Source organism: Ooceraea biroi, chromosome 9 (assembly GCF_003672135.1).
Source record: "Ooceraea biroi isolate clonal line C1 chromosome 9, Obir_v5.4, whole genome shotgun sequence".
Classification (NCBI taxonomy): Eukaryota; Metazoa; Arthropoda; class Insecta; order Hymenoptera; family Formicidae; genus Ooceraea; species Ooceraea biroi.
This window is the reverse complement of record NC_039514.1, coordinates 704,876-730,150: the sequence shown is the minus strand read 5'-3', so window position 1 is coordinate 730,150 and position 25,275 is coordinate 704,876. Positions and strand designations below refer to the sequence as shown.

At 41.3% G+C, this 25,275-nt stretch overlaps 1 protein-coding gene across 24 annotated transcripts in view; it reads right to left on the bottom strand.

The window, feature by feature from the left end:
- Positions 1 to 25,275, bottom strand: part of LOC105276183 (afadin) — a 42,400-nt gene that overhangs the window by 4,012 nt on the left and 13,113 nt on the right. For 3 of the 24 annotated variants that reach the window (XM_026972175.1, XM_011333585.3, XM_011333583.3), the window contains exons 2-26: positions 23,074 to 23,185; positions 22,779 to 22,971; positions 22,402 to 22,686; positions 21,823 to 22,106; positions 21,127 to 21,226; positions 13,485 to 13,581; positions 12,962 to 13,256; positions 12,641 to 12,759; positions 11,936 to 12,199; positions 11,333 to 11,612; positions 10,531 to 11,187; positions 10,049 to 10,294; positions 9,765 to 9,905; positions 9,608 to 9,673; positions 9,302 to 9,375; positions 9,101 to 9,219; positions 5,557 to 8,526; positions 4,412 to 4,510; positions 4,107 to 4,245; positions 3,784 to 4,011; positions 2,765 to 3,688; positions 2,529 to 2,658; positions 1,669 to 2,443; positions 1,203 to 1,462; positions 13 to 125 (exon numbers count right to left, since the gene is read on the bottom strand). In XM_026972175.1, coding sequence (XP_026827976.1) covers positions 13 to 125; positions 1,203 to 1,462; positions 1,669 to 2,443; positions 2,529 to 2,658; positions 2,765 to 3,688; positions 3,784 to 4,011; positions 4,107 to 4,245; positions 4,412 to 4,510; positions 5,557 to 8,526; positions 9,101 to 9,219; positions 9,302 to 9,375; positions 9,608 to 9,673; positions 9,765 to 9,905; positions 10,049 to 10,294; positions 10,531 to 11,187; positions 11,333 to 11,612; positions 11,936 to 12,199; positions 12,641 to 12,759; positions 12,962 to 13,256; positions 13,485 to 13,581; positions 21,127 to 21,226; positions 21,823 to 22,106; positions 22,402 to 22,686; positions 22,779 to 22,971; positions 23,074 to 23,185 — 8,970 coding nt within the window. The other 21 variants (XR_003406945.1, XM_026972180.1, XM_026972176.1 and 18 more) reach the window with 21 other exon arrangements.

Sequence of the window (25,275 nt, the reverse complement as noted above, 5' to 3'; positions counted from 1 at the left end):
AATAAAACTCACTTATATACTTCTTGAGCACCGATCACTCCAGGGGTGGCGCCAGTAAATGAAGTCCCGGATCCTTCCGGCGTCTTCGGAGATGCTAATAGAGTCTCCGCGTCGTTGATAAAATTCTAAAGGCACAATCACGCTATTACTTATACATGTACGCATCACTACGTAGAAAATAAATGCCTCAAGTATATTAATAGCAACGAATTATGTCTATAATTTGCATATAATTGCATCTTAGCAAGAACACAGCCTCAGGCATTTTAATGAATTATTCATTCGATAATTGAAGCTTAGAAAAAAACGCTGTAATCAAGTTATTACATTAATCAGACATGAAAATGACATAAATTATTACTTACTATATATTAATTAAATTACTGCATTTTATACATAATTAAATTAAATGAAATTTGTAACGAGCAATCGATTTCTCGCTTAATTAATAAAATGCTTAACAGTAACAAGTGGAGAATATAATGTATAAATAAATATCTTGGATTAAACTCTTGCCAAGAGAATATCACGTCCGAACGCGTAATGCTTTCTGATAGGCACGCAATTTCTTGAGCAATCAAATATCGTTATGCATAAAGCAACGATCATAAAAACTACTAAACTAGCACATGAAACGCGAACGTAAGTCACACGGAATGAGATATGAATAGGACACTTATCAATGACATTAGATGATGAATATTCAAATGAGAAAAATGAGATGATTACTAGACAACAATCAAGACAATCACTATAATTGATTGTCCATGCAACATTAATAAGATTAATATAGAACGTAGTACGTTCACGATAGTATAGAATGTAACGAGTTTTCTTGGAATTTATACCTTACTTGTTTATCTGCCACCGTATGCATTTCGACAGAGTATTTATATTTATAATAAATTCGTATTAAGAGTGACGCAAGTTAACTCTTTGAAAGACAAATTAATTTTTCATCTATTCAATCACACAATGTGCAAAAGAATAGAGACGTATGCAATTTCGGATATTTCGTCAAAAGAGTTAACCGGAAATAACGTAATGACAAAATTACAAAAAAAAGAATATAAAATCAATTTTTGAAACAATTGGGAACAATTGTGTCAAAATAATGCATTGGAAAAAGCAGAATTGAATTGAAATAAACAGATGATAAAGATAAAAAGAGATAGAAGATATTATAGAAAAGTAAAACTCACATTGGGATCCTCTCTGATGGTGTCCATCGACATCGACGATGGGTTCGATGTTCCAGACTGTACATTTCGCAGCAAAGGCTCACTATTCGCATTCGAATCGTGGAAAGAGACTCTTTTCATGGATGCCGGCTGCTGAAAACTGGGAGGTAGATTGGATGCGGTCGAGCCATTTGACCTGAGAGCACTTTGCTGAGACATAACGGCATAACTGGAACCGCGTTCCGGTGGCGGAGGTGCATCGTTTATGTTATTTTGCGAGGCTGGAATGGAGAAAGTGCGTCTTTAGTGAAATAATTCAACTATGAAATCAATAAATTTAATAATAATATACCAAACTTCTTCTTATTAATGGAAAATACCGTTTTTTCAAGTTCCAAAATATATTTTCAATCCTCAGCAAATCTTTGTCTCGTCTTTCTCTCGTCAACGTTAGGTCATATTAATCGATTAATGTTAATCTACTTACACATAGGCACACTAGGCCCGTTGATAATCAAATTGTCCAAGCGCAGCATATCAGGATGCAGCTGCTGATTCCTCGAGTGTTGATTCTGCTGATACGTTTGCTGCTGCGCGTGCATCTGTTCTTCCTGCTTCTTCTGGTTTTCCTCGAATTCGATCTGCTTGCGCTTTGCCTCGTCCATCCTTCGTTGCAATTCTCTATCCTCTATGGACGGCGCGCCGACGGAGTAAGGCTTCTGACCGGAGCCAAAGTGGCTGAGAGACGCGCCGTAATTGGGCGTCACGTGCAATTGCTGCTCCTCGATTTGAGCCAATGCCGTTTGCTGCTGTTGCTGTTGCTGCGGACTCGGTTGTACGTGCAAGCTACTGTTTTCCTGACCACTCATCCCGACATTCAGAGATACCGTAGGCGGAACATGAGCATGACTGACCGGTGGGCTGTTAATTGGCTGCAGAGGTAAACCACCCCTCATAGATTGGTTGCCCGTGTTCGTTCTCGATAAAATCGGTGGTTGCTGGCTCCCTTGGACAGCCCTCTCTTGACTGGCTGCCATCCTCAACAAGCCTTGAACGCGCTGTGCGCTCTCATTGTCTAGATCGTTGCTTTCCTCATCGTCATCCTGATTGGCAGCCTCTTCCGCTCGCTTCTGGAAGTCCCTTTCCAATTGAAGTGCTCGCAACTGCTCCTCTTGTTGTTGCGTTCGGTGCGTCAGCACGCTCAATTCAGCGATCTGCTGATCTCGCCATTGTCGGGCGGCTTCTCTCCTACGAGCCTGTTCCTAAAAATATCATTAACATTAAATCAAGGTCTAAAAGGACTAAATCTGACTTCGGACCATGCAATTTTAGCGAGATTCTCATTACCTTTTCCCTTTCCTCTCGCTGCCAAGGGTTCGTCGCACTGTATTGATACTGACGCGGTTGCTGCATGGCACTGATTCCTCCCGCAGGGTAGTAACTACCTCGTGGTGGATCTTGCATGCTCGCGGTATACCTAAAAGATTTTTTTCACCGTTATTTAAAGAGTCGCAATCAAAATTTTCATTGAAGCAACCGCGATATAACAATATGATTTCAGTGGTTGTATCAAGATAAAATACCTTGTGTCGGCTGGTTTGTTATACAGAGGATGCGTCGAGGTGTTTGGCGGTGGTGGTGGCGGGCTTTCGTTAAAGGTGTCTTCGGACGGCAAAGCCGGTCTCGTCGGCGGCGCCTCCGACGTTGTCATAGAATGACCGTCTCCATTCTGAGCCCGGTTGATGATGTCGTTAGTGTACTGATCGACGCGCTGTTCTAGATTGCCGTTCGGATAATGCGAACTATTCTGCGAGCCAGCAAAATGTCGATTCTGCTCAGCATAGGGCTTCGCCTCCTGGTTACTCGCGTCTTTGCCGAGCAGATTCTCACCGGGCATCGACTGATGACCGCGAGTCATTGCTTCGCTTTTCGGCTTAAGCATCATTGGTCCGTATTGGCCACTAGCAGCCGGATACTTGGGGTACTGATTGTACTGACCGTACTGGCCGTACTGCGCACTGTTGTAGTGGGCATACTGAGTATCTGGATAATTGTAGCCGGGCACATTTTGTCTCACGGCATAGTTGGAAGTTATGCCCAAGTTCGACATGGAGCCTCCGGGTCTCGACGAGCGTACGTTCAACACGCCTGACATTTGCTGAGGAGGAGGTGCCGCCACGCGAGCGCCAATGTTATACATCGGCGGTCTGTGCTGATTGAGTATCGGCGCACCGCCGCGCAGTTCGCGCCGACGGACCTCCTCTTGCATCTCTTGCATCTTCGCCTCTTGGCGAATTATGTCACGCGACGACTGGGAACGCGGCGGCAGGCCACCGCTCTGCTGTTGCATCTGACTGCTGACCGCCGAGTAACTCTGTGGCTGACCCTGGCTGATGTACGCGGACGTTGGGCGATCTCGCATGTGGCCGCCGATTTCTAAGGTCGATGGACGATTCAGTGAGTTTTGCGAACCCCTCAGGGAACTCTTCTGGATGTGCTGTGAGTTTCTGTAACGCAACGATAAATAGAAATATTGAAAAAATTGTATCCTCTTGATTATAAATTTTATAATTTAATTTCTAAAGAGATACGTAAAGCTCACCTGTCGTCTGACTGTTGTGGACTAATTTGTTGCTTCACTGCCGGGTCCTGATTGCGATAAATGCTCAGATTCTGGTAAAATCTCTCCGCCTCTGTATTCTGCACGCTGGACGGTACATTCGTGTGCGTCGCGTTCGGATTCAAATTGGGCGACGATTGCTGCCTGCTGACCAAGCCGGAGGGTGGTAAAGTACCGATTCTCATGGGATCATGTAAGTTGTGACTCGATCTACACACACACATATACAGAAATATATAAATGAGTCCTATAAATATCTTACTATTCTTAAATTTATATCAAAACGACGATACGCAAATATTCACCTAGAACGTAAAGCAGTCGCACTACTGATTGCCGCCATAGGAGGTGGCTGGACGGGCGGCGTGACGCTATTGCTGGAGGAAGCCCTGCTGTATCCTGGATTGAATATCTCATGTTGCTGTTTGGCCTCGGTACCTATGTCTGAAAAAATTCAATACTCACGTATACAGAGAATTCTCGAGTGTATTTTCCCATCAAATTTCAACGTTTTTCCTTAACTTACATCTAATCGGACTTGGTCTAATAGATAAAGCTGAGTGATTGGGTATGATATGCACACACATACACAAAGCTCGCTCTTACTTACTATGCAATGCTGGAACAGACTTGCTGCTGTGGATTTGCTGAGGAGTGGCATCGTGTCCAAGCCGCGATGGTAGATCCCGCTCGCTCATGCGACGAGGACCTGCGGTAGCCCAAGCGGGTGAACACAAAGAGATAGCTTTGAGTTAATGCATTGGTGAACACAGATGTGTCGAGGCGCGATATTAAGTGTGATCATTCATGCACATACGCAAAGCATTCGTCGAGAGCTGTCGAAACAAGAGCTCTTTTTTGGAACCTCAAAATCTAAGCGCGACATTGACAAAGAATGCTAACTTTAACATCGACACTTCAAAAGCGGTGCAAAAGAAAATGTCATGTGGTGAACAGTAAAACAATTAGGGCAATGGCGTGCTAAACTGAGAAGTTTGCATTTGTATTATGTTGTTTTAGATGTTTAGATTACAAAATGAATTTAAATTATTCTCCAATATTAATATGTGAATTATATATGATACCCGAAAATGATATATGTAGTTTACATTGACTTAGTGTAAAAATATATCGCAAAAAGCTCCGTGTTGAACATAAGAAGTATGAGTACTATTCTAGCAGTAAGAGAATGACAGAAAGTGACATTTTAGATTGCATTGGCACATCATGCTCAAATATTAGCAAGAAATTGTGTCGTGTACTGTAGAATAAAAAATCATATAAATACATCATATATTATACTTTGCATTAATAACATTTGCTTCCATTCTTGCACATGACAAGGATATATAACATAAAGATACCTTAACATAAATTATATGGATATAATATGATGATTAATATTATTATATCAAAAACTGACTAAGTTAACTGTTCGATTCACATCTTCGGCTTATCAATGTTCAATAATTTTATAATAAATAACTCGGTCAGTTTTTAATTTTTCATGTCGTAATTAAAATAAGTAAAAAATGATGTTGAGTATGTTCGTTATGAAATGCTACGAACGCGTTATAAATAACAGAATAAAATGCAATGTAAAAGGTAAACAAGGAAGGTGTAAACGGGCCTAATTAATCGTGCGACACTGATCCGTCTGCGAACGTTGACTCTCCATTCATTTCATTCAAGCGGTGCTTGAGAAAAAAATTCGGCTAGATGCATACATTCAATGCATAACACATGGTAGCTTACGCAAGGTGGATTGGTCATCATCTTTCAGCGAACTGATCTCGCGGAAGCTCCAACCGTCCCTCTCCGAGTCGGACTTGTGCCTCGGAATATCCAACTCGCTCCGAGATTTTCGCTCGACTCTCCACTCTTGTCGTTCCTCATCTTTCATTCTGTTTACGCGCGACAATTCAAGAGCACTACCTATCAAGCGATCGTGGCTCCCTCGCTTCGTGCGGAATCTTTTCTTTGGCGTCCAGTCGAATTTTTGTGCTTTAGCAACTCGGCCTGAATCGGTCAAATCCGTCCGACTGTCTCTCCTACTTGATTTCAGTTCCTCGAGCGATCCATGACAATTCCATCGCATTTCATCTCCGTCTTCGGAGTTTAATTTATCATCAAATGATTTACTCAATCTTGTCTGAACTGCAGCAGGTTGAACTGACGTGAAGTTTATCAAACTGCCTTGTTTCTTCGATGCCCGCTTCGGCTTCAGCTCTTCCAGAGAACGATGACGGTACCAATGTGCCTCTTGCTTGGCAGCCAAGCCTGATCTGTCACAAGACTCGTCAGGTAAATCAACGCTTTTGTAGAGGCTTTCGGACGATCGTGTTTGATCGGTAGAATCCAATAGAAATTTGTTGTTTAAGATACTGTCATAGCTGCGCGTTAATTTAACGAAATCATCGCGACGATCCATAGCTTCCTCGATTTTCTGTTGACAAATTGCAGCACTGATCAGATTGTCCTCGCTGCTACAAGGTCTAGCGATTCGCACGCGCAGAATATTCAACTTGTCATCCTTCAATCGTGAATACGTGCTCGCGCGCGGCGGAAACATCAATGAATGTTCCGAGGAACCGTTGCTGGAGCAATTCTTAGCGGAAGAGTGAGAGAGGTCTATGAAGAGGCAAGATTTCGCACGTTTTCCACAAGACTGAACCTTAGAGTTTTCCGAGAGCGAAGGAGCACTTTTTGCGACATTCTTCGAAAGTGCTAACACAATGGAAGAGCGAGAAGGCAAACGAACGGAAGAGGACGACGAAGAGGTAACTTTCTGCTTCCTGTTTTGAAAGCTATCATCTTTAACAAAATTAACAGAATTAACAGAAGCCGACACTTCGTTCTCATTTTTCGAAAAAGTTTGCTCCACCTTTTGATCTGGTATAAACAAAGGTGCGTCAGTATTATCCAGATTTGAGAACTGCTCAAGTTGTTCAACGATCACTTGCTGTTGTTCCACGGAAAGTTTATTGTTAGTTGGTTCGTTTTCATGACTTTCAGCTTTAATACAATTCTGAGATTTACTATTATCAGTTGCCATGTCGTTACAATCTTCAACTTCTGCAAGTGTTGTGTTCTTCGTAGTAAAGAAATCATTCAATGAAGGAATTCTAGCAGCAGTTACCCATTTAGCGCCGCAACGATGAAACCTACATTCCTGGATCGCAAGCTCTCCTGTTTCGACATCGAACAGAATGACTTTGCGTCTTCCATCCGAATCGACTTGAGAGTTTTCGTCTCTCGTCAGGTCCGAGTCCGATTTATACTCCTTTTGCGCACGGCAAGGTCCGTACAAACGCTCGTCGCTCTTCTCCGGCGTTGCGATCTCCGGTTCCGACACAAACTGGCGGGAATCGGTCAATTTGGTGGGCTTGAACCTGATCAAACCGGCATCGCCAAGTTTTGAGAAGTGTTTCGCCAACGCTGCAACTCGACCACCTCCTAAACGTACTTCTTCAGGTGACTTCCAGCATTTCTCCGTCTTGGATTCATCGCTGGACACGTCGCTGTTTAGCCCAGTCAGATCAAGATGCAACTCCGGCATTATAGTATACATCTTGGGAGTCGAGATTCCTTCCTCTTCTACGTTCCCGTCAACCCTAATCGACGCGCATTCGTCGTTAATCGTGGAACTGGACTCATCTGCACAATCTTCCGAATTGGTAACGTCGTCCGATTTGTTCTCGTATTGCTCGTTCTCAACACTTAACGCGTGTCTCGTGCTATTACTCGCGTCACGAAGATGCAGAAAGTCATCCATTCTAGATTTTGTACTTGACCCATTTGTAGCATGCCTGACAGACGAAGCAGATTCATTCACGGACAACGAGTAAGTATCGATTGCCGAAGAACTGAAGTTGCCCGGTTGCACACGTAAATCAGAGTCTGCAATATTGAGAGTCTGCTCACTGCGACCTACGTCCATGCGCTTTTGAGAATCTCTAAGATTGGAATTGCTGTTGCAAGCAGCCTCCTTGTAGCGTTCATACCTGTTTCTCGATTTTGCCTGAACGCTTTCAGAGGCTTCCGCAAGGTTGGCATCGTCGTTCTGATCGATATAAGGTATAGCGTCGTAAAAATTCCTATCGAAAGTCAGCGGCGGCGCCAGCAACTTGTAATCTTGCGCGGGCTCCGCGTATTCCCGCGGCGGAGAGATCCTCTCAAATGGACTCAAAGTTGAGTAACTCGAATTATTGATTCCACCTTGTTCCGCATTATCCTCGTCCTCCTCGACGATCTTATCGTCACTCTCGTCGCTCTCGTCTTGATAAATGACGGACGAAATCTCGTTGTCGCTCGTGATGGAAATCAAGGGACAGGGCATGTGAGGTCGCGGGATACGCATGGGAGAGACGGTAGGGGTGGAAGGACGGTAGACGTACTCCCTGTCGTCGAAGGCGCCGTACTGTCTCTCGACAGGGTACGCACTGGCGTACGCACCCCTCGGACGGAAAACGGTGAATGCATCTTGTCGCATGGGATAGCGGTACTCGTTATAGTCGACACGTGGAAAATTCCGGTAAAAAGATGTCTCAACTATGCGCTGAGATGGAATCGCACCTGGTTGAGTTAAATCCTGACACGCCGCCTGCTTCGGAAAGGACAATAAGTCGCCCACTGAGTGTGACGCGGCTGGCTGACCACCACCGGCCGTCTCCGCTGCTTCTATCGGCTGCTCTAAGTGCTCGGACCTCGGCCGAGTCTTACACGCTACACGAAACAAGTAGTTAGTCAAGCGTTAGTAAAGCGGGCTCTGTCCGAGCGAAGCGAAGCGGAAGGCGTTACGGAGCTGCTCTGACGGAGCGTTTAATCAGATAAAGGTCAGATTAATGGTGGGAAACCCGAACCAATACTTCACAGAGAATTCTTGGTGACACGTGCGCTTGAAGTGAGAAAGCGAGATAGATTCGATCATTAGGCAGATTCTCGTTTCACCGTTTCACCTTTAAGTTGATCCGATTTATGGAAAATTCTTAATCGCATTATAATTGGATTTCATGCGTCATTCGTGAAGACATTCCTCATGGTAACATTAATATTACATTTTCATTATTAATATAAATGAATTATACTTTTTCCGTGAAGAAGAAAAATGAGAAAGTCTGTGCTAATATTTTACATAATATACTGTATATATTATATCACATAAATGCATTTTCTCTTTATTTGGTTTGAAACTCCAACAATAGAATCCAATTATAAGATCTTAATTAATCTTTTTCTTACTCCAAGGGCTCAATTGACTCCGCATGTTAGGGTATTAGTTATTAATCTGTACACGTACCTCTCGTCATTATTGGAGAAGGTTGAGATAACAGTGTTGCAAGTCCATGATAAATGGCGCCCTGTTTTGCAACTTCCAATGTCACGATCGGGCCAGTGCGTACAAGATACTCAGCAGCTCTGCAAAATTTTAATAACACAATGATTTAGACGTAGTTTCTTAAGGAATTTATTAAATCTGGATTAAATCAAAATGCCATACTTTTCTTGCGTAATTCCGACCAAGCTTTGTCCATCTACTTTGAGCAGCTGATCGCCCGCTGTCAATCTACCATCCTAAAAATATGAAACAATAATTTAATATTCATTTTTAATAATGTGGGCATCTCTTATAATAAAGATCTTTATTTCTATGCAAAGTAATGAACAAACAGATTGAAATTAAATTAAAATGTCTAACGTAATTATCTACCAAAAGAAAAATTTTTTAAATATGTTAAATATTACATCACAAAACTCACAAAATTTGATATATAATAAAATTTTGTTTTATATAATAATCACTTACAGCATCAGCGGCACCACCAGCAACAACGCTTTTGATGTAGATGCCTAATCGGTCCTGTCCTGCACCCTGCATCGAAAAAATTAAAACAAAATTAAAAATATATAATTAAATTTTATTATAAAATTATGAATACATGTCTAATTTAGGATATACGTACTTTTGCCGCAACGATACTTAAGCCCATGCCATTGGTACTCTTGTGCAATTTAATGACGTGTATCTCTGGTTGAGCCTGATTTTGATTAATGTGGCTGATATAACCGCCCGATCGATTACTCATCGCGCTGGGACTACGCAACTGCACAAAACATTAAATAGAGAATATTTTTCTGCAATTCTTACTTCAATTAATATAATCTCCAATATGTGCGAAAAACGATATACGTTTGTTTCCGAATTACAAAATTGCAAATTATAAAATTAAAAACATTTGCAGCTTACATTGTTGTGATCTATCATGTAAATAGTCCAATAGCCACTGCTGGTGGGTTGGGCCGCCATCCGACATAAACCGTCTCGTTGTAAGGGCGCCAGAAATTCTGCTAGTCCTGGTGGGACACCTCTTACTATCTCACAGCTGTAGCCATCTTCGGGAAGTAATAAGGACAATCCTAGGATAGGTTCTTCCTCCAGTCTTATTTCGCGGCCGTCTGCACGTGCGAGCGTGTCTGCCACACTCTCTGCTACCTGCAAGACGTATAATATCGATTATAGAACGGTGATACACACACACACACACACACACACACACCACACACACACACACACACACACACACCCACACACACACACACACACACGCACACACACACGCACACACACACGCACACGCACACGCACAGAGAGAGAGAGAGAGAGAGAGAGAGAGAGAGAGAGAGACACACACAAAATAATTATGTTTAATGTCGATAATGCATACTCACCCTCACAACATTCTCGATCAATTCAGCGGGCAGCCTGGGCTCGTCCGCGGCCGGTTGATACTTCTGTAGCAAGGCCCTCACCTGCAGGGAATTCAGCTTGAAGCAGGTCGAACTGAGAGTCGCTAGCTCCTCGGCATTGTACTTAGGAGCTTGCAACAAGTGAGTCGCCTGCATAATTGTCGCCAAGTGGCATTGACTGGCGAGTTCTAGGCCTTGTCTCTCGGCCCAGGTTTCCAGGGCGTTCAATCTCGCCTTCAGCCTGCGTCCGAACCATCGAACGCACAAGTTCCCGTTGGAAACCAGAGTATTGAAAGCAGTGGCATTGATCGCGTGGAACAGATGGCTGAACAGTTGTATCGTAAGCGCGGCATTCACCCGGCACCGTCGCAGGAGCGCCATCGTGTTGGAGAAGATTTGCAGGACCCCGGCCTCCTTCGCCGGTTCGTCCGCATCTGCCATGAACTGCGTCATGGCTGGCGTTAATTCCAGGGTGACGCAGCGCACCAGCGAACCGAATGCCGCGTGCACCGCTTCCTTCAGGATATCTTGCGCCCGTGTGGAGAATGCGCCCACATGTCGATCGCTTTTTAGCATATGCAGCAGCTCCGAACTATTCGCCAGCCAGAATGCCAACGACGAGGCGTCCATGTAACGTTCCTGAAGATGTCATACTTTATTAGAGCAAGAGAAGAGAAAGAATATTGCATGGAACAGACTTTTTAAATTGGTAAATTAATGAGTTGCTTATAGATGTAAATTCTATTGAATTTACTTTAGTTATTATTTGAAAAAAGCAAAATACCTGGATAACGCGTTGAATCATCGTGGCGACGTTCGCCAACATAGCGGTAAGCCTGTGCGCTCTCTCCGTAGGCTGCAGTTCTGGTCTGTAATGAGTGCTAGCGCGGTACCTTGCGCTCAGGTACAGAGTGTAAGTTGGCGCCAGTTTGAACTGCGGTGCCGAGGGCTCCACGTCGGTGATAACAGCATGGAAGAACGTCTCCTCCGTTTCCTCGAGGAACTCCAGTACGGCCGGAAGGATCGGATCCGTGCCTCGAGGTTGCCGATCGTATTGCGAAAGCCTGTAAATAATTGACGTGTTAATTTACGTCTTAAGGTGATCCTGGAGTGGCTAGTGAAACAGTGTTGCCATTTGCTCAAAAATGACAATTAAAATGCTTAATATAAAAATTTTGTGCGTACAAATTGCGAAATTTTTATATTAAGCATTTTAACTGTCATTTTTGTGCAAATGGCAACACTGTTTCACTAGTCACTCCAGCATCACCTTACATAGCAAACTCTCAATTTCTTTTTCCCCTTGGAACCACAGAATTGTTAATGTGTTAATTTAGGAACACAAATTCATGAAAAACATTCATAAAAAACCCGTCATGTTTGCTACCTATTGCCGTCTCTGCTACTACTTAGACTGGCGGTCTCCACGTTGCCGTCCAGATCGAACGTGGTCTCGTAATTGTGCGTGGGTTCCGGTGGGTGTGTGGGACTACGGGGACTACGAGCAGCGATGATGGCGGACTTTGAGGGACTCGACGGAGTCGCGCGCTCCTGAGCCTGACTCGGGGTCTGACCGCCGCCATTCGGGGTTCCGGATCCTGGACGGAACTTCTCCGAGCTGACATCTTGGCTAGTCGCATCCGGTGAACGTCTATTATAACGTGCGTGCGAAACGAACATCGCAACGAAAAAAGCAAACGTAAAGCAAAAATCGAGCTAATTATAAATAAAATAAACGTATGAAGCAACAAGTGGGAAAAATAAAAAAGAACTTTACAGAAAGGTGTATTTCGATTGATTATCGACGTTGGTATACTTCAGTCATAAATATGGAAAATCTTTGATAAAATATAATAATCAAAGATTATCGATATTATGGTAACATGTGCGCGTAAAAGGTAAAAATTAATAAAAATCTATATAAATTTTAGTGCAATGCAACAAAGATATCTAATAAATGCAATTAGCTGACGAATGCAATTATTACTATAAATGCATCCAAAGTAACGACGAACAAGAAACATTCGTGCATCCATGTCTATTCTCACCTGTTTGCAGTGACGGAGACAAGAAATATAAATTTCCAACTTACCGGTCATAAGCATAGTCGATCTGCTTGTTCGAATCGTGTCTCTGTCTAATCCGATCCTCAGGCGCGGGATCAATAAATCGAAAAGTGTGCATTCTGCCGAACTTGATGATAGCTCCATTCTATAAATACGCGAAGTCGATATAAAGTTACATTAAATTACCTACTTTTTATTAATTTACAATTCAAAGCATAAAATAAAATTCCAAATTATTTTCTACATTTATCATTGCGGTTTGCATGCATTTAAAAAAACAGTAACGAACAATTTATAAGATAAATTTTTATGTATGTTTCAATCGCAAATATAATTGAGGAACGTACCTGCAGTATGGTGGTTTGATGTATCCTCTGGTTGTTCACGTACGTGTGCGCATCTCTGGAGCACGGTGTGAGGGTAACAATGTTCTCGGTAAAAGCAATGACGCAATGCCTGGGCATCACCGTGGGTCCTGGCAGAGTCAGCGTTTGTGCCTGCACCGCTTGCGGTCCGATCGGTCTCTCCGAACCCACTTCCGTGACATTCGGCTGTAATCGGTGTCGCACTCCGGCGCCGTTTGGAATATCACTGCCGTCTGGATTAAGCTCCAGCAGAAACGGCAGTCTCTCGTCCTCGTACCTGCAAGAAAATTATATGCTAATTAGTTGTTATTCTTTACGAGAAAAGGAATCGAAAATCTACTATGAATTATTTGAATTTTTATTAAATAATAAGTTAATATAAATAATAATATAAATAATAAGTGAATTATTATATTTATTACATATTTACTTGTTATAAAAGAAATTTGCGCTATTTCTGAGAATTGCATGAAACTTTTCCCTCGAAATTACTTGAACTAAATACCTGTGATCTAACTCGTTCCATTTCCCAGAAGGTTTCTTTTTACGTTTCCGCGGCATGTAATCCGCGGGTCTCCTTCTCACGTGAAACATAATAGAACCTGTAATAACAATAAATACCACAAAACTTCATTCATGCGTTTCGAACATATTCACGCAGTACTTAATTTACGTTCTAACGTAAATTATAGACTAGAAAAGTAAATAATAAATGTAAACTATAAATTAATATAAAGTAAATACAGATCACAGATATCACAGCATAAATTTAACAACAGCTTGTCGTGGAAGTTTATCTCAAGAAAAGAACACACCAAAAATTCACGCAGATCACTTGAAGAAGAAAAAAGAAATTAATAAATACAGAATTTGTACACGAGAGAATGAACAACAGTAGAGATAAATGCAATGAAAGACGTCAAAAATTTATCGGAACACTTCTGGAGATACAATGGATAAGCGATGGGAAGAAAGTGAGGAACAAAGGGAGAGCTTCATCAACGATTATACGAATGCTGATTGTTAATTCAGAGCCGCGGCACATAATCGCGCATGAGAAGCTTCGCGGTAAATCGTCGAATTAGTATGATGGACTAGATAGCGATCGCGCATTTTTTTTCTACACGTTACAGTATTAACCGCGCATATGTTCCCTGCGTACAACACACACGTGTGCCCCGTAGCCCGGTGCCTTCTCACGGAAGAAAACGGAAAGGGAGAATGACTCTCGGCTTCGGGTCAGCGCGCCGCACAGTCATTGCACCCGTCGCCGGCGTTTTCATCGCGTTTCCCTCGTCCTTGCTTTTACGAGCAGCGTGTTGTTTCGTACTTTCGGCGACGATCCGAGGATGAACGCGACTCAAGAGGCACCGGGTCGCCGCTTCAGAAGAATATTCCAATACGAATGCACCAAAGTGGCACCACAGGGTCTCAGAGTCTAACGAGACCTCTCAGGTTTCGAGTGCTTAATGTTTGAGAGCACTGGAACTCGACGACTCTAGATTCCAGACGACAGAAGGCAAAAGGTTTGTAGCCTAAGTATAGGCTTGTGAGCAATTTCGTGTACTCTGAAGGAAGCTTTAGGGAGGATACCAGGGATCCAAGTTTCACGGATTTTGTCCGGACGATTCAAGTTGTTCGCGAGAGCACTCACGGATGGCACTCACCTAGCATCACCTCCACCTTGCCGCTTCGGCGTGGTTTAAATGACCAAAGCCCGATCATGTAACACTTCTAGATCGACGATTCACGCACGCATAACAACACGAACAATGTACTGCGTCACGAGAGGGCTTTCTTGCTCGAAGCACGCGCAATCTGTCCTATTTTTATGCCAGTAACATGTCACGTATTGAAAACAACGTTTATTTATATTAAAATGTTACACAGGCGCCTGGAAATCTTTTCTATTTTATTTTGAATATCTTTTATCTAATAGTGACCAATGTAGTTCTCGTATTCTTCGTATTATCAATTATTATACCTGAAAATTAATAGTTTAAAATATTAATAAAATGCTTAATTACGGAAAAAGAACTTGTTGGAGAACATCCATAAATGTGAAATAATTATGAAGAGAATTATAAAGCGCTGTACAAAAATTTACTTCATCCATAAATTGCATTAGAGCGCTCAGCAAGAACGATTTTGCTTTAACAGGCCAGCTGTATTTTCCCGGAGACACCTCGAATAAATGTACATTTCATGCTGATTTTCCCACCATGTATAACTACAAATCGATTAGCGTATTCTTATCGGCACTATGCAATATCTCTATGAAGTTCCAGGAGCGGCACAAAACGCAGTATATGTCACTAAGTTGCACCTGTTGCAATTTGTGCATAGTCTGCATAGAACCTTCCGTTCTACCCACTGATAAATGTCAACGTGATAACACTACGCTAAAGATTTATAGATATACACGTAGTCAGCTTGATACCTGTGCAATAAGAGCAAACAAATAAAAATCCCCGTACACACGTCAGATGTTAAAAGTTGTTGAATCTTCAAGAAAATACATCTCATTGTATTCACTTGTCGCTAACAAACTAAGTTAATTTAATCTTGACAAGTCCTCTCATTACAAAATGATTAATTCCATCGGAATAGAACATTTCTCCTATCAAACTAATCCGCTTTAATATTAAATTACATAATTTATGTGTTCGGACTTTTATGCGACCTTGTTATATCGTGTTACTTAACAAATTGCACATTTCATTAATCATAAAGTTGCTATAAAAACCATTGTAAATATAGCCGAATAAGATAAAGATAAAGATGAAGCTTTAATCAAATAGAAAGCAATTTAGAGTGCACGAGAGAATGGAAAAAGCCAAAATTAATAATAAATTAATTGTAAGCAGCGCGTTTCACGCACATGCTACTGGCAACTAATTAATTAATTAATTAATTACGCCTGTAATTTATGGCCCGTTATTACTGCAAAATTCTGATTAAATTTGGAGAGCAGAGTCGTTAAAACGAGTATACGTAAACCAAATCGTACACACTTACAAAAAAAATTTAACACAAAATTTAAACAGCTCTTTTTTAAAGTCAATCACTAACATGTCTCACGAACACGACAAAAATGCCGTGTATCAATATTGTATATAATTAATCGCGTAACGACACGAGCGAAGGGACGAACGAAACGCCTTCGGACGTGCAACAGATTCGTGACGCGCAGAACGATACTCTACACGGCTCGCCCGTTAAAACAACACTGGTGTGTAACTTCTCGTTACTTTCGTCCCGTACACAACATACGGGATATACATAGGGACGAGAATACGGTAGAGCGCACGTGAGACCGGCGCAAGCGTGCTCGAGGAGTGTCCCTTGTACTATACGTGACTATAGCAGTTTCTTCATTTATTCGCCGCGAAATTATTTATTAGCTTTTGCAATGGGTCGGGAGGGAAACATGCGATAGTTAATTTTTAATCGGGCGTAGAGACGAGAGAGAGAAAGCATGTCAGGACGACACTCTTTATAATTAGCGTTGGATTACGTGCTAGGCCTTTAATTCTTAATCGAGAACCGAGGAGACCGGGGGAACGAATGAAAACTAAGTGGATGATGAACACGCGCAATTTTTTATTATTTGCACGAACGGTAATTCTCTTTTGGTTAGATTCTGCATTATTAATTCGTGGTTATATTGAGGTTCTGCCATTTCTCTTAGTGTGACCTTCGATACTACAGGAATCTTTGAATTATAAAACATATCACACACATACATACACATGATTCTGACATGATCTTGAGAATGATGAACGAAAGTCTCTTCTATACCGGCTTAATCAATAAAGAGATAGCGCGTACATTAATTTATGACTGATCATTCTACAGATAACGGTAGCAAATAAAAACTTGCAGTATTTTCTAACATATTCTATCCAAATGTACTAACGTATAATAATCATGCTAACATATAGTAGTTGCAATATAAGGCGATGGTTTCTTTGGTTCCATCACGTTATAGTAGTTACATCAGTCTAATTTCATTATTGGGGAAGAATCAATAATGGAGAACATACTTCTGCAAATTTACCGAATATGAAAACCAACTTGCAATACAATTTTTTTAATTTATCTAAATTTATCAATTTAACAATTTTAAGATCGATGTGGGGCTGATATTCCGATTCAATCGAAATTCTTTATATTGCATTGTAATTATGAGTCTCTGATGGGAAGCGTTTAACTGTATTCCGAGCGATCCAAGTCGCTTCAATTGGAAGCGCTATTTATCAACGTCACGCTTGCGATCGGGAAGCTAGAAATTTCGCTTAATCGCGGAGCAACACGTCGAAACAATCGGGATCGGCACACGCGACTATTACCGAACGGAAAGGAGAAACTACCGAAGGTATTTTTAGAGAAACGAAGGTGGCACGCTAGTGTGCTCGAATGTAGGTCGACATATAACGCAGACTGTTCCGGCGTTTTATTGATTTTCCGCGCACCCAATTCCGGCGTACACGCCGCGCCGATTTACTATCGCGACCGATGCGTACAAAGTGTGCGATGCACGATCGAGGATCGCGCGAGATCGCGCTGTGATCATTTGATCTCTTCCCGTGCTTTGCCTCGCCTTTGAACACTATGTATTGCGATTTGCATAAGCGAACATCTTTGGCGCCATATGAATGGCCTGCGAGATGATCGTTTAGAGAAAATAACTTGGCATTTCAACTGATAACTAACTATTGTCACACAAATAATATTATAGCAACATTAAACAAAAAATATCTTAAAGAAGACAAAGTAAAAATGAAAAGATGCACTGCTGCTAAATAATTTTCAATGCAACATTGCCAATTTATAGTGTGAATGTTTAAATAATCGATAAGACGACACTGATAAATGATAACACATGGAATCACGCATGTCACTAAAAGGGAAGTTTAGCCGATCTGTCATGCACGATTTGGCCAGCGTTAATGAGAGCTTACGTCGTATTCCCCATTCCATCATATCGACTGCCTTATTTACTAAACTTCGTGGTCCCTTCGTCAATTATTGCTGCTGCTAAATATTGGTCCCCCCCGTTGTTCCCTCTTTTCGTTGTCTCGTTCTCCGAGCTCGGCTTGAAAACTTCCTGGTTCCTCAAGCCAATCGTGCGAATCTTATTAACTAGTTGCGGGGTCGATGGTCGTTGACTAGTAATCAAATCTCCTCGGCGTCAATCCTTGCCAACGCGATGCTGATGAGCCTCTCTCAAACTGCGATTAGACCTGAAGTTATCCTCGACCTATCCCTCGTCGGGAAGCTTGCGTTTGGACTACTTCCTGGCGACATTCTTCTTGAATATCTGATAAAACCCAGATGAAGGCCGGACCACTTCGTTCGCTCGTCATTTAATTTTCGTAACGCGACAGGAAGAATCATGAACATGCTTGTTCGTATTCTTAAACGAGTTTCGGTATTAACGTAACAAAGATAACAATCAGCATTGACGTTTATGAGGAAGATATCGATGCATTTGCAGGTACAAGTCGCATTGGTAGCCGTGTAAATACGTTCGAAACGTGACGCACTATCGCGCTGATAGCAGCAAAACGTCGCTCCAAGTTCCCACGACGATACCTCATGACATAACACACTGGTGTCGGTGAATATCGACGGAATGATACGTCGCCAATCACGGCCAACGATGTCCTCGAATCGATCTTTTTGTTATCCTTGCAAACACGACGTCTAACATCGACGATGATACGCTTAGAAAGAAGATCAATGCAGGATTAGTCCATGTAATAACTCACAAGGATAATCTGTAACGATTAAACGGTAATTAAAGACGTACTGAAATTCCCCGTAATTACAATCACCATTTATCGAGGATATATATATCGTTACTGCCTGATGACATTGACAAATCGTTTTTTATCAGGTCAAGCCTCGCGATCAAGACTCGTGTCAGACGTAAAACGCAGTCATGTTTGTTGTCACGTGTTATTGGTCAAAGAGATACCTGCGCACTTCGCTGAGGGTGAATACAATTTCTTGCTTTCCCGGTGATCCCGATGATGGTGCAATCGAGTTTTTTTGTATTGCCTGTTAGTAACTCACGTCGTAAGTTGCGCATGTGATCGATGGCCCTTTTTGTCCTTTTTACGAAGATTACAAGACGGTACTATATTTTCCGCTCTTATGTAAAAAAATCAAATAATTCAAATTGTAATAATAAATCAATTCAATAAGTAGTATTTATGCGCGTGGATGCTAACAGTCACTTTTGGCTCTTCATCAAATTGCAGGGAGTTACGAGAATGTCATGTACGTAGGTGGATTCACTTTTGTCATCAATTCCCTCTAATGTTTAAATGTCAGGTCAATCAGGTTCGATGACGCTGACCATTGACGCGTCACATCGTATTTGCGCGTGTAATTGTAACGATCATTCGCTGCTGCTTCTTCTTCTTCTTCTTCTTTCACATATCAGTACAACGATCGCATGAGTGGGTGGATCCACTTTCACTACTATAAACCGCCGCTGATATGTCGATGATGAGTTAATCGAGTTCGATAACGCCACACCTTGGACGGCTTGTGTCGCATTATAACGTAACTGCATGTAACTGTAGCGACTATTTACTTCTTCGTTTGATTACGGGGTATTAGCCACTCGCCGCGCAAGTGGGTGGATCCGGTATTATCACCGTGAAAATGTTTTGCTGCTGCGCGCTTCTCCGACGAATCAACTGATGACGCTCTGTCGCCGGCTATTAATACTTAGGCATCATATTTATGCATGTTGTGTGGGAAAAATAGCCATTCTATTTACACGATCAGAACCACAACGGAAATTGCTAGAAGCGTGGGCGAATAGGTATCGCTTTCGATGCTGTCTCGATTGCACATGTACACTAGACCGTAAACAACTACCAACAGACCTCGGATTAATGGATTTTTCAAATAAATGTATGTTAAGCGATCAATTAACCCGTGGAGAAAGTAGCACGGCGCTAAAGTCCCGCGTCAAGTGTACCGGAACGGTTATATGATAATTACGACTTCACAGATAGGATTGATCAGACTGTTTGGCTCGCTGCGCTCAAATTTTTAACTCGGACGCGTCAATTATCGGGATCACGGGTAATTATTTGCACCACGGATGACGACGTTGAAATGAGGGCAGAGACGATGACAAGGCGACGTCGATAGCGCCCGCGCACTGGCGCCGGTACCGACGACAGTGAACCAACTGAGGCACCGTTAGCATCAGTTGTTCTCCTTTGCTACCCACCCTTGCAACCCCCTTCGATCACTCTCTTTATCTCTCCTTCCTCTCTTGCGCGCTTCACTCTCTCGGCTCCTTTGTCGAACTCTCGACCTTATCAGCTGATCTTAAGTGCCTTTTACGTGTAACCTCATGAATTTAATATTTCCTTTGATGTAGCATCTCTTTCTTTCTCCCTTCCTTTTAGCCTTCTTCCTCTTTTGTCGAACTTTCATTCTCTTTTTATGAATTCTTAATCAATCTTCTTCATTAAAATATTCCTCCTGTCTTATTAACTCTTCTTTAAAAATCCCGTTCACATCCGCACCTATCAACTTTTATGAATTTTCTTTTCTTTTTCTCTCTTTTGTGAACAAATCTTTCTCACTCACAATTTTTGGAATATTAGCAAATTATTTTTACGATTTTTTTAACAAATACAAATGCAAATGCAAAAGATTCATAAAATTTTGTAAATTTAGCTTATTCATGTAACGTGTCTCCTAAAATTTGTTTTCATATTTCATATAACTGTTGTTTACTAGTATTATATCATCTTTTCTTGCACAATAAAAGCTTGGATTAAGACACTGCTTAATTAGAACTTGTTGAGATTAATTAAAAATTAAAAGTATGATAATTTTGTAGCAAAACAAAAGTTCACGAAGAACTTTTTTTTCTTCACTCTATATAGCATATCACAGGTGTGGAAAATTATTATTTCTGTTTCCTAAAAAGATTTTAATGCAAGAATAATTAGACTTTCTATTCATAGATCTTATAGAAAATTATTCTTGCAACTTGTCAATTATAGATATCTACTAGATTCTTGAAAGAAGACGTTGTAGGACGAAATAAATACTTAGAAGGAAACAAATAAATTTTTTAAAAGTCTATAAAGGTCAGAAATTCTTACCTCGCGTGGAAGGATGATTCATTAATATTGCCAAAGGACACTCGTCGTCGTCTAATATATACTCCTGGTGTGCATTTCCACTTATGTTCTCACTATTAACCTGCATCAGAAATAAAACAGCGGTTTATATAAATGTGTATATAACAAAAAATATTACAATTATTATTTTCTGAGAAAAATACTATCAATTATACAAAATGTGAAAACGTATTATATCCTTCAAAATAGTTACTTTTTTACTCACTCTAATAAAAAAACAGCATTTATACTATATATTTAAAAAACATTTTAATACTTCCTTGTTATTTAATACTGCTATCCTTTTACAAGTTATCTATCTATCATTATCTCAATTTTAGTAAAACGCAATACGAAAACGATAAAACGAAATAAATATCGTTTAACAAATTTCCAGTTTTACAACTTTCTAAATCTATTGCTAGCTATTAAATAACTGTTCACTTCGCAATCGTGACTTTTCAGCTTTTTCTCGACTTTTTCTTATTTTTATTACACAGTGCATATTTGAAGTAATTAAATTGCATATATCTATGTATTTTATATACATACATTATCCCTAACAGTTTCAACAAACTTTGCCTCGAATGTTTGTTTTTTTTGGCTTTGATATATTAACTGACAATTGTTTGACAATGTTGTTACGCGTATAAACAATGATCATGTACGAATGCTGACCTGCACAAGGCAATATAATTGTGGGTCCACCTTGTCTAGGCCGTACTTAGAAAGCATCTCTCGCACAACCTGAGCTGCGGAATCACGCACGCTCAGTAGCAGCGTCTTGTATGGCACGTCCTTGCACAATGCCTCGCCATAAATTTTCAATGTGCCGCCCGTGTCGGGGCCGCCGTTTTTGCTGCGGAATTGCTGGAGCCTTATCTCAAGCTTCTGTTGGCGGCGACGCCTCATCACTGCTTCCGGATTCGAGATGCTCCTCGTGAAACTGGTCTCGGGCAGTTCTGAAAGCGACAACATCATCATTAACGTCATGAAAAAGAAACGTGTTTGTTCAGGTATCTTGATTAATTGTTTTCATTACAGCGCGGTCATCGATAATCGAACCGAAATGGTCGCGTCTGACGCCACGTCAATTGAACTATTTTTAGATCTCGCGCATCTAGCTTAGAAAATAACGATAAAGCATGAAGTATTACTGAAATGCAGACAATTTCTTTAAGGCTCTGATTTAATTCTTCAACGACTCTGTTTTTCTAATTACTAAATACAAACGGTTTGAAGATAATGTTCACTAACCCGTGTAGAGCTTCTCGGCGACGCCGTTCTGATCGTCAGGCGCAGCGTTCTCGTCCTGCTCCAAGCTCTTCAGCCGACTGAGCTTCTCCTGCTTCTTGATCTGCTTCTTCTCTCGTTTGCTCAGCTTCCTCCGAAAGCTGGTACCCTCGGCCGAAGAAAAACCGACGCCCTGCGCATTCGTCTTGTCATCGATTCGCCTAAGCAGGAAGCGTCCCTCACGATCATCGATGTGCCAATTTAATTGTACCAACAGTGGCTTCTCCTCCAAACCAAGCTTACGCTCTTCTACAAGCGAAAAAGTTTTAGTAAAATTATTTTTCAAAGTGAAATTTAATTTTCTTTCAAAACTGTCATTTTCTCAACTCGATTCAACTCACCACCATTCTCGTGAATTTCGTAAAGAGCGTACTCTGGGATGGACAACATTCTCATGTCGGGACGAAATTTTTCGATGAGCGTTTCTATCACCGCCTGACTGGTCGCATCCGAGGCAACTCTGATGCATTTGGTAGCGACTTTCTGGCCGCTATCTTGAAAGTAGAACCGCATTACGCCATGGAACTCCAAGTCCTGGAATCGAACACAAAGTGTATTTAAGCAAGTTGAATGAGCGGCACGCAGCAATCTTGATGTTAAATTAAAATTTTGATTTCTACTGCAAGACACACTCACCTCGTTTGGCTCCGAAAGTTCGAACAGGTCCAAACGATTGGCATTCCATTGTTGTATGACCCCTCGGAGAGCCTCCCGCTCTGCCTTCTTGTTTGCCAGTTCCGTCGCCATTCTGAAAAACAAGACACGTGTGTGTAATTACAAGTAACCGATATAGCAGCTGCAGAAACTGTAATACGATCAGTTCGGCAATTTCCTGGAACGCAAGCTGCGCAATCATCACTTGCGTTCCCGAATTAAAGAACCGAGATAAACGAGTACGTCTTTAACACTTGGACTGCTTAACTAATTTCGAGCGTGACAATGTTGATTTCGTTTTTTATATTAATATATATTTTACAAATGATATCTTTATTTAACATCTCTATAAACAATTAATAAAAGCATTCCTACTTAAATTATTAAAATTATCACCCATACATGGAAAACGTTGGCAGTCCAGATGTTAAAATGGGACATTTAATCGCATATTATCGCGATCGAGTATGAAAATATATAATTAAACTTCTCAAAAAATTCGCAGGCAGTTTGGCCTTGTTCGTCGCCCCTTTTGAAATTTTCTAAAGCCGTCCCTAGCGTGTAAACGTAATTCGCTCGTTCGCTCGCTGGTTCGCTTCGCCTGTGGTGGTTACCTCGTCGAGATAAATTATCATGGCAGAAATAAAATACGAGGCGTCTGTTCTGTGCACCAGGCTACTCTAAGTATCGCCTTGTATGTTATGATTCTCGCTATGCAGCACACGAGTGTGTCCGATGCATGCGATGCATCCAGAAACGACTCCACCTCGAATACTACGAATTATACACGGTGCTCGAAAAGATATGTGACTTATTGACATCTCTGCTGTTAACTGAGTATATTTATATGTTAATTGATCCAGATCAAAATTAATCAACGAAATTTAATCGTACAAATCGACTAATTTTAATGTCAGTTAAATTACTAATTAAAGTTCACTGTTTTTGTGTAGCTAATTTGAACTTTAATTGCTTAATTGATGAAGATGAGATAACTGTAATACATCAACTAGCTCAAAGTTCAGTGGGTAGTCAATCAGCAACGTTAATCGACTTTAATCTCGGCTAACTGAAGCTGCACGACGAAGGCTCGTAGTTTCCGGACGGTGAAACAGAGATCCTCGAGAGGCAGTCACGTGCCACGCATTCCTGTCGATCCTCCCCGTACCTCTCCCGCCTTCTCAGCGCGTCTCGTGTCCTCGATTTTAAAACCTTAAAAGCGCGTCCGTACATTTCTTTTAAGGGTTCACTGCATCGCTGTATTAACCCCCTGATGCACAATATGATTTTTACCTATAAAATAATATCTCATGTCCATTATAGAACAGATGCTGCTATAAAATTTAAGAATGCTTTCATTATACAATTTGGAGAAAATAAAATTGTAAAATAAATGAAAAGGTTCAAAGAACCAAACGTTTTTTACGTTACTCGCATAGTGAAGTCTGCAATTAAACTGATTATAAATAAGATAAAAGTTTCTTGTATATTAATATTAAAAAATTAGCAATTTATTGTAAATTTAATCCCAAAACTACCGCTCTGAGCCTGATTTTCAGCTCGCAATGCAAAAATTAGCGCGAGATAAGTAGAATGGAAATCGAACATCAATGAGTTGCGTTTAAAAGTTAAATGTGATCGCAGGCTAATGATTCCAAAAGTCGTACGCGCGAAACGAAGACTGCACAAGACCCGCGAAATCACCTCGAAGATTCGAAAGTTACGCTAGCGGGTTAATGCGCTCCTCGGATAGAAAAATTATGGAATCGTGATTCCAGGTCACTCCTCTCATCAGGGATGTCACTGCATGATCACACAGTGACAGCACACCGCACGGTATCATTGCGGGTTTACCTGTATACGATTCACCCGCGATGACTCATACGCTAAAATATAAAACACGTCAGGACGCTTCACGAGCATGACGAGGCGTTTCGCAATCGGAATTCAAAAATGCGCACGAGCGCAATTAAACAATTAGTTAACAGGTCGCAAATTTTACACGTCGATTTTGATTATGGTCTTCATCACAATACCATTCCGATGCAACGGATCACAGCGTAGTACTCGTCTACTCGCGGAATGTCAATCCCATAATGCATTCAAAGCGCAAGGTAAAACCCGGCACGTCTCACTACGGTGTGCGTACAGTCGAGTATATTAACGATCAGCGCGTACACGATA